Source organism: Primulina eburnea, chromosome 10 (genome assembly GCF_022965805.1).
Source record: "Primulina eburnea isolate SZY01 chromosome 10, ASM2296580v1, whole genome shotgun sequence".
NCBI classification, from domain to species: domain Eukaryota; kingdom Viridiplantae; phylum Streptophyta; class Magnoliopsida; order Lamiales; family Gesneriaceae; genus Primulina; species Primulina eburnea.
Genome location: NC_133110.1, coordinates 33,828,962 through 33,839,288, shown reverse-complemented (window position 1 = coordinate 33,839,288; position 10,327 = coordinate 33,828,962). Strand labels below are relative to the sequence as shown.

Here is a 10,327-nt window from a genome sequence, read left to right as displayed (position 1 = left end):
TGATTCAGTAAAATTTTATAATTTTTTTATTATGTAGTGTAATAAATTTCTATTAATTTTTTTAATAAATATAATTTTAAATTTTACGAGATTTTGTGACTAAAACATATAAAATAAAATGAACAATGTTAATAATTTTGATTTTAAATTTTTATTAGTAATATTAAAATATATTTTTTAAAAGTTCAAATAAAAAAAACATATGAATTGATATTATTTTTAATAGAAATATAAAAGTAAGTAAATGAGTTGATATACTTCTCAATTAGATGTTTATTAAAATATTTAGTATCCAAATTTTTAGATTGAATCAAAATATTTTTCGATATTTTATAATTATAACTTAAGATTTACTTTTTATAATTAGTATTATTTTATTGAATTAATAAAAATTTATTAATGTTTTGAATATTTTTAAACTTTTACAGAGTTTTTAAAAATAATTTTAATACACATAATTTTTTATTTATTAAATATCACTAATTGAATAAAAATCACCGAAGTAAAACATCACTAAAGTTATTAATCGTCTAAAACCAAATATAATAACTCGAAAGAGATGAATCTTTCCATTCTTTTTCACAGAGGAATCTTCGGCCATTTCCTTTCCGTGATTCTCTCGCCTGCGGTATCAGCTGAAAGCTGCTGAGAAATTTTATCAAATCCTAAAGGTCGCAGCAAAACCAGAACTTTATTGACTGTTTTCTAAAAAGGTAGGTGATGGATGATCCATGAATTTCCGCCGACTGAAGCATCAAGATCACGCCCACGTTAGCATGTGTCAACTTGCAATCTTTCGTTTTCCTTAGCACAGCTGGCCATTGATTCTTATCGACTGATTACATTGAATTTCAAGAAATGGTTTGGGAATTGGGATTTTTTTTAAAAAAATTTGGATGTTGTTTGAGGTTTATGTCGTTCTGGTGTGTTTAGTATTCTGTTGATTGAGTTTTTCGGTTTTTTTAATTGTATTATGATTCTTGCTTTAATCTTGAATCCCTTAGATTTTTTGGAAGAAAAAGTTTATACTGTTGTGGATATAAATAGAGAATTGTTGAGTCCTATGGCTGATCTTCCGCAAGATATTTGTTTTGAGTAGTTACGGTGTAGGATTGAGGAGAACCATCAAACTCTAACTAGAATAAGCTAAGCTTATTGGCATTGTAGAAATTAGGTCACGAAATAATTGAATTTGTTGAAAAGGGTATTTATATTAAAAATTATGGACTTTAAGGACTTCATGATTGAGCCTTTCTTTTTAAGAAAATCGATTAATTGTCATACCAAAGCTGTAAGTTCTTTTGTTGGCCTGTGTTTATGTGTATGTTAAGGCTGTGGTAGGATCCAAGCGCATTGGGAAGATACCAGTAGGTGGATATATTTTCTTTTTTAGGAAGTGTATTATTCTGATTTAATAAAGCTCAATTATGTTTTTTCTAAGAATGTTAAGATTTAAGTTTACATGTTTCTTTATGGATTTAGGTATTAGCGGTGGTCACTGTGTAGCTTATTCACTATGGCTGTGGGCCACACTTTTACTGCTTGATTCTTGGCCTTTTAAGTATCTAGATCCTCTCTATTTTATTTGTTTATCTCCTTAGTCTCACTCTTTCAGAGAATATAACGTGTATGTGAGATTGTTGATTCAATTTCGCTCTAATTTGGTGCGTTATATACTGATTGAAAAATATGATAGCAATTTCTCTATCTTTAATTTCTGTAGTTTGATGTGAAATGCAGTTCACTTTCCAAGTCTGTGACTAGAAAAATCATCCAAGTTTGAAGTTTGATATGGCTCGGGAAGCTCTTCCAGGTGCTGAATCTCCTAGGAGGCGCTCAGGCCTCTTGAGAGATCAAGTGCAATTAGTTAAAAGTAAAGATTCTGATCGATTTGAGATTGTTCCAATCCACGATCCTTTGTCATTTGAGAAGGGTTTCTTTTTAACTGTTCGTGCATGCCAGTTATTGGCTCAAAAGAATGATGGAATGGTATTAGTGGGGCTGGCTGGTCCGTCTGGAGCTGGAAAGACAGTGATGACCGAGAAGATCCTCAATTTTATGCCGAGCATCGCTGTTATAAATATGGATAACTATAATGATGCAACCCGCATTATTGATGGAAACTTTGATGGTAAATCTTGTGCACAATTTTCTAGTTATTGCATTTTTTTGTTTTTGATTATTAATTTTATCTACATCTCAGATTTACGATTTGTTCTTATTGATTTTATAGCATCATATCCTTGTTTATTTGTTTGTTTGCCCGTGATAAATTGAAATGCTCTAATTCCTCTGTGTTGGCACAAAAGATGTTACTGTTGTAATCTTTACTGTTCCAGAAGTCCTTAAAAATCTTGTGTTTGCTTCCTTAATATCGAATTTCTGAAAATTAAGTTAGAAGTTGTGCAGTCCTTGAGGTTATCTCTCCTGCTTAATATATATGGAAAACTTCTTTATGATTAATATCTTTTATTTTTTAGATTAAAAAAATGATTCAGTGGGTGCTTCAGATCTTCAATCCCTGCTATGTGTTTTAAATATGTGACTTGAATGCATGAAGTAATTTTATCAGAAAATAAGATATAAAGGATATTAGCGACCTGAAATAGTATGTCTCAAAATGCATAATCAAACTGATTCAGCAGATTATATAGTTTTAGATTACAGTTTAATGAAGCAAACAAGATGCATGGAACTGATAAATGATGCAGCCTATAGCTATAGTATGAAAATTTGTAGCTACAGTCATGATGTTGGATTGATTTAAATTGATTGTTCTGATTTCACATCAACGAAGTCAAAAGACAAATGATTAAAAAACTGTCTCAATCAAGTTATCATTTCTTCTTGTTACCTGGCTACTGATTGAAAGTTATAGTAATTTAGACAGTAAATATAGCCCAAAAAGATGAGATCATAACAGCGACGACTGGATCCTCAAAACAAAATGTCCTTAATGTTTATAATAACCAGACCAGGTATCAACATTTGGTACTAAATGAGAGAAGTTAAAGTTTAGTCTGAAAAAAGTTTAACTATGTGATAATATTTTGTCTTCTGTTTTCTTAATTAGGAGTTATTCATTAAATAGCTTTCTGTTTATGGTTATATACGATTATTTTATTTGGTAAATGACATAGTAGCATTTGAATCGTGATATGTGACAAGACTTAGTTGTTTGACGTCGAACAATTTTCTCAATACTACTTGAATCCTTGTCTATAGTTGAATATATTTAATAAATATTCTGCCTGTGTTTAGAAATTTTGATCAACATATTTTCTCTCTTTTTATCTATGGAACGATTTTTGGCTTTCATTCTGTTATGAGAAGTTACTGGAACCTCCGAAGAACTAAATAATCAGCAATGTACTCTGAAACTGATGGTGTCATTCTTGAGGCTTGTTTTGTGCAACTCAATTGTACTTCCTTTGGTTTGGTGACTGTGAAGAAAAACCTTTATGAATGCTGTCTTTTGTCCCATTCATTCAGTTAGCCATACATCCGAAAACATTTTAGGTTTTTAAGAACCTGAGATTAAAAGTTTCAAAGAACTTGATAATTTGGGCTTTCTTCACTGCATAAATTACTTATCCTCTTTCTGCTTTTTATCATCCCTAACCCTCTTAAAACATAATTATTTTTCAAATACCATTTTTGGGGAATTGATGGGTAGTGCTAGGCAACTATCAAACCATTTAAGGGGCAGTTTAAAAAAATTATAACTTGTGTGTTTTTTGTTTTATCTTTATCACTATTTTAGCTAAGCTTATTTTTCTTTAAATGGTTAGTATTTATGGTAGCACAGTTTGGGGATTAGCCGGACACAGCTATGAATTTGGAGCCTTTTACTTTCTTTGTCCCTATCCTTTCTTTCCCAACCGTTCTCTGAAAGTTCATAGTGTATCCTTTTACTTGTCGTTGTACATAAAAATTGGATTAAATATTTGTTGAGAATGTGACTTGTTGAATGTGGTTGGATATGGGAACACAATATTTGGTTGAATGGATCATATTCTAATCATATATGGAACAAAATTAATTCGAAAACTTCCATTCCCTACCGCTAGTATTTCAACTAGTTCTGGAAAAAATTGTCAATCTTTAATGGTTGATTGATTGATTATCACGCAGTACTGTTCTCAGAATAATTAATGCTTCGTGTTTTTGAACAGATCCACGCTTGACAGACTATGACACTCTGCTTGAGAATATTCGTGATCTGAAAGCAGGAAACCCTGTTCAAATTCCCATATATGATTTTGTCTCTAGCTCTCGAATAGGTTACAGGTTCACCTGCAACTTTGAGACTCGTCGCATCCTTCCTGTTATTTCTTTTTTAAAACATTTCTTATTGCCAGAGCTGTTTCTTGTGTTTATTTTAAATTTGAAACTTGTGTTTTTACGTTGTTGTCCAACTATTTAACTGTATTTTATCTTAACTTCAAGTGGTTGGTTTCAACTCAGATTTTTTTATCAACTTCTACATCGAGCAGGACCCTGGAAGTTCCCAGCTCCCGCATTGTTATTATAGAAGGGATATATGCTTTGAGTGAAAAATTGCGGCCTTTGCTAGACCTCCGTGTCTCTGTTACCGGTGGAGTGCACTTTGACCTTGTAAAACGTGTTCTGAGGGATATCCAACGTGCTGGACAAGAACCTGAAGAGATAATTCACCAAATATCGGAAACAGTATCTCTTTTAACTTCAGAATTGTCTCCATGATATGTGTAGCTCAATTACCATGCTAAATCTTAGTTTTACCGATGATGCGCTACAGGAGTCTTATGGTATCCTTTGCTGCAGGTATATCCCATGTACAAGGCTTTTATTGAGCCAGATCTACGAACAGCACATATAAAAATAATTAATAAATTTAATCCATTCTCTGGATTTCAGAATCCGGCGTATATTTTAAAGGTGGGTCGGGTCTTCAGAGTATGGCTACCATGCAACTAAATATTTTGCAGGTATCTGTAATCTAGTTTGAGTTTGATTTTGGTCTTGCTATAGTCAACAAAGGCAGTTACAGTGGATCAAATTAAGGATATCTTTTCTGGAGATTATAAAGAAACTAGTGAGGAAACTTATGATATATATCTTCTTCCACCTGGTGAAGATCCTGAGGCATGCCAGTCTTATTTGAGGATGAGGAACAGGGATGGCAAATACAATCTCATGTTTGAGGTTTGACTGTTTGAGACTTATGGTTCCTACTTACGTTCATCCTTGTTGCAAGCCTCCTGACATGCTATTTGATAACGTCGTAATTTTCAGGAATGGGTCACGGATAGCCCCTTCATTATATCCCCACGAATTACTTTTGAAGTTAGTGTGCGCCTTCTTGGTGGGCTGATGGCACTGGGGTATACAATAGCATCTATCCTTAAAAGAAGCAGCCATGTTTTCTCCAATGATAAAATCTGTGTAAAAACTGATTGGCTGGAGCAACTAAATCGCAAGTATGTCCAGGTACGATATCTGTTTACTTGTTTTCTTTGTAATATCTTGTTTAATGTTTTGGTGGTTGACTTCAAGATCAACAAAAGTTATTATATTTCTGATTTTCTCCTTGCATGGAGTTATTTTATGAAATTTTGAATAACGTCATATGACCTAGCTGGAGTTAAGAATATGATGAAAGGTTACTGTAAATGGGAAATCAAGCCTAACAATTTCATTTTTTTACTTTAACGATGTAAGATTGTTGAAGTGTATTTTTCCTTGTCATTTGTTTGAGGAAACTTATGTTAACTCTCAGTCTCACTCTTGCCTGAGCAACCCTCTTTCTTGATTTCACTAGTGACTGATTTTTGTACACAGGTACAAGGAAGAGATCGGTTGTATGTGAAATATGTAGCCGAGGAGTTGGGTTTGGATGGCTCATTTGTTCCACGCACTTACATAGAGCAAATTCAATTGGAAAAACTTATAAATGACGTTATGGTTCGACCCCTTAGAAATTGTCATGATTATTCATTTTTATTTCATTCATTGGAATCTTTAATCTCATTTTAAACTTCATAGGCACTACCTGATGATTTGAAGACGAAGCTCAGTATAGATGATGATTTGACTTCCAGTCCTAAAGAAGCTCTGTCCCGAGCCTCTGCAGATAGAAGAGTGAAGTTCCTCAATCGGTATGCTGCTTTTTGCCATAAGCCTCCAATGGGAAGTAGAAAATTTTGAAGATGAATCTAATTTTTTAAAATTATGAAGATGAATCTAGTTTTTTACTTTCTCGTGTCATTACCCAAGTTGGGGATCATTTTCTCACTTGGTCTTTTCATTTTTTTTCTCGTTCCTAATATTATGGTGCAGATTTCTTTAGGAGTTTGATTTATAATTTATTTCTGTCTTTTCTGGCAGTGGCATCCCACACTCATACTCTACACAGCGTGATAAAAATATACCAAAGCTAACAAAACTTGCTGTCAACAGTAGGAGGTATGATGGAAGAACCCCAGATTCACCAGCAGCCCTTGCTAATCAGGTGACCTTACAGACATATTTTGGTTAACAGTGCTCTTTAATGCTTTATTTGATTGAATTTTTTCTCTCTCCTTGTCTTACATGTTAAGGTTTTTTAAAAGGGTGATTATTACAATAAAGACCTGGCTCTTTGAAACGATCTTTTCATTCTAATTTTTATTGCACTTCTCGAGTATTTGTATATGATGACATTCTTGCTCATCAGCTTGCCAATTTTCAGGGAATCGTCAGTCAGTTATCTGAACAAATTTCGACATTGAATGAGCGAATGGATGAGTTTACGTCACGAATTGAAGAGCTGAATTCAAAATTTTCTGCAAGGAAAGTGTCTGCTAGTCAACAAAATTTGGCGAATTCAGGCTGAAGCTTGTGTTGCCTCCATGCCCACTTCTCTTTTTGTGTCTGGCATAGGCAATAGCTCATCGACTGGTTCACTTCTACCCAATTCCTTATCATCTTCCCAATTGGTGAAGGAGTCTCCTTTTATGGAAGAGGTAATTCTATTCTCCCAAACCTCCTCATTCTAGATAAAACCTCTGGCAAACTGCATCAATACCCTTGTGAAAATTGAACAAGCAAAAAACCCTTGTGCAAAATCAGTTGTTTTTAAAACCGTGTGCTTTTAAAAATCAAGCATAAAACCCCTTGCAAATGGGAAATGCTTGAGTTTTAAAAACACGGGTTAAATGACTTGATTTTTTATAACATAGTGGTGTGAAACCTATTAACTTTTACACGGTATTTTGTGACTTTTTGCAAGGTGGAAATTACTATTTGCTCATAAAACCTCTATGAGGGGAAAATCTCAAAAGATGAAACAAGAGAAGACCGTACTTTTGTTCCACTTTAAAAAAAGCACAAGTCGTTTTACTTTTCTAGAGTTGATCACCATGCAGTTCCTGGAAAAATCCCGGTACTTGGAAGGTCCGATGCTTCGTGCTTGAGGTCATACCATAGGGTTATTGAGTTATATCTGTTGAATGTGCACCAACCAAGTAGGGAGCAAAACTATTAGCATTTGATGCTCAAGTATCTATGAGAGGCCATAAGCCCAAGAGTAGAACCCCAACCCAAAAGACTAGCCTTTTAGGTGGGGAGTACCTCCCAAATTTATTAGACGACATACAATTTCAAGTGGAACTAGATGCGGGGTCATGGCAATCCATTCGCTGGTGAAGAATTTTGTGACATTAGCAGCTGTTATCTCTTTGTTTACATGTTGTACCATGTTAGTGTAGGCCCGTTTACAGGTTCTTGCTGATGTCATAGAAAACATTTCAGGATATTAAGGTTTGTTTCACCATGAGCACATAGATTAGAGTTGGGAAAAAGAGTTCGAGGATGAACATTCTATATATGAATACTTGAAAATACCATGCTTTTAAGATCTTGATCTTTTAGATGAGCTAGTATAAACCTTATAATTTACTGTTTAGTTTTGATCTTGGGATAGTGTTTGTTGTTTCCCTTGTTTCCATAGATTTTCTTAGACATTTTTTTTAATCTGGGAACAGATTTTACTTATTGCTCGGGGACAGCGCCAAATTATGCATCAGATAGACAATCTTAGCAATCTCCTGCACGAGTATTTTGGAGAAAGATCTCATCAAGGACGAACTAGTCATTCCGGCGGTATGACAGACATGGGAGTATCCATTGCCGTTCCTTTACTTGTTTCTTTGGCAATTGGCAGTATCGGACTCGTGCTGCTCAGAACTGTGACATCTCAAAAATAACGCGCATTCCCCTTCTGAACGATGAGAGGGACTTGAAAAATGTATATATGGAATGAAGAATAGTGTTGGGAGGTGTAAATCACTCTAGTTTGTGTAATATCTGTATCGTTGTGGTATATTGTGTGCAGTTGTGGTAGTATTTTGATGATTTAAGTAATTTTGATATATTCTAGCTCGAGCTTGATTTAAGTAATTTTGAATAATTTGAGCTTGTGAATTTTTTTTTTTTTGGAGTATCTATCCCATTCGAATTCGATTGTATACAATTTTTTTATATAAAAAAAACACCATTTTAAGCTTTACAAAATCAATTGTTAATGTGAGAACCCGAATTTCCAGCAATTCAGTAGCAAAAGCATTTCAGTAAGTAATGCAAGATTTTCAGCAGAAGATAATAGTCAGAAGCTGGTATTTTTCCAGCAGACATGTATTTTCCAGCAGTTTCCAGCAGACATGTAGTTTCCAGCAGATATAATCCAGCAGCAGAGGAACGGGATTTCAGCAGACAGTTACTAATCAAACCCATGACTTGTAACTGAAGCATTTAAAATGGAATCAAGGCTGTTAAATGCAGATTATGACCATTAATAGGGAGCCTAACAGTCAGATTTCGGCCTATAAATAACACTCTCAAACCTCTGAATTGGGTTACACAAATCTTGAGAGTATTACTTGAATTTTCGAGTTAAGAGAGTGCTGATTTTCGAGCAGTAGAACCAGTAGCAAGAACAAGCAGATTTCAGACTTCTACCGAAACACTTTTAGCAAATTACGGTAAGTGGGCTTATGTATAAATATCTTGAAATCCGTTTGATAATTCTGTTTTAAAGTTCAGTTTCCGCATGATTTCTGATATATGATTTTGAAGCACTGAAACTCCCTAGTGAACTAATGGTAGGAATATATATTCTGAACATTTCTGAATTCTGATTCTGATTCTGATTCTGGCCTCACCCTTTAGAGGAGAGAACATATAGGGGACTGATATCAGTTTAGCCATGAAATTCACTAACGTGCTCAGTGCTTACTAATTCTGATTTCTGTTCTGGAACCTGTAAATTCTGAATTCTGATTTCTGTTATGAAAATACGAGTTTTTTTGTATATTATTGTGTGTACTGTTTCTGTTGAAAATGATTTCGAAAATTGGGAGTTATTCCCGCCCTCGCTTACCGAGTGACAATCATATCACTCACCCACCAAACTCATCTCAGATAAGAATGAGGAAGATTTGATAGAAGAAGAGGAGCAACGTCAGTTTTGGGGCTGGTGATGAAGATCGTTGTTCTTAGTTCTGATTTATGTTTTATATTCCGCTGCATCTGTTCAGACATTGTAATTTTGTGGTTTTACATTTTCGCTGTAAAACATTTGTCTTTGAGTTGTAACAGACAATGATCATTATGAATAAAAGACTGGTTTCTGAAAGTTTGTACTTCTGAGACTCGTTGTTTTCGAATGAAAATTGGAGAGCAACGCCGGTGTCAACCAACCCCTGTCCCGGGGCGTGACAGTTAATTTATTTTATTTATAAGACAAATAAATGCAATGTAATTTGAATAATATTTGCAGAGTTGACTTGCGTTGTTGGTTGACCTATACTAACTCTACTCAAATTTGGTCAAACTAAGATTTTGAATTGAACTTTGATTTTGACATAACATCTTAGGTTTATTATGTAATATAATAAAATAAAACTTTATATTTTACAATAAAATCGAGTTCATAATTTTTTTTCTTATTTTTTTAGTATTTATAATAAAAACCATCAAAATTAAATTGAGACATATAGAGAATAATAACAAATCATATGAATTAAAACAATAAGAATAAGAATGTTAAAAATATTTTTAAAATAAAAATTTATTAAATTAAAAATAATAGCTAATAACAATATTAGCTGAATTAAGGGTGATAAAAATTGTGATTAAATCAAAATATCAGACCGAAGATTGAATTTAGTCCGCCCTTCAAATTTTTTTTTTTTTTTTTAAATATATAGGGCACACCTAATTTATACAAGAAAAAAACAATGGGTTCAAAATTTAAATTTTCAAAGGGCTGGAGTTGGTAACCCGACCTCGGCAAAAACATGTGTGA

General features: G+C 33.6%; 1 protein-coding gene across 1 annotated transcript; it reads left to right on the top strand.

Moving 5' to 3' along the window:
* Nucleotides 1-539: 539 nt before the first annotated feature.
* On the top strand, nt 540-8,447 carry LOC140803322 (inorganic pyrophosphatase TTM1-like). Its single transcript, XM_073159157.1, is given in 13 exon segments — nt 540-713; nt 1,741-2,131; nt 4,176-4,290; nt 4,497-4,692; nt 4,807-4,920; nt 5,014-5,187; nt 5,278-5,472; nt 5,824-5,946; nt 6,028-6,140; nt 6,370-6,493; nt 6,713-6,844; nt 6,846-6,986; nt 8,007-8,447. Coding segments are annotated over 12 exon segments (1,989 nt in total). The 5' UTR covers nt 540-713; nt 1,741-1,791; the 3' UTR covers nt 8,229-8,447.
* The last annotated feature ends 1,880 nt before the right edge of the window (nt 8,448-10,327 follow it).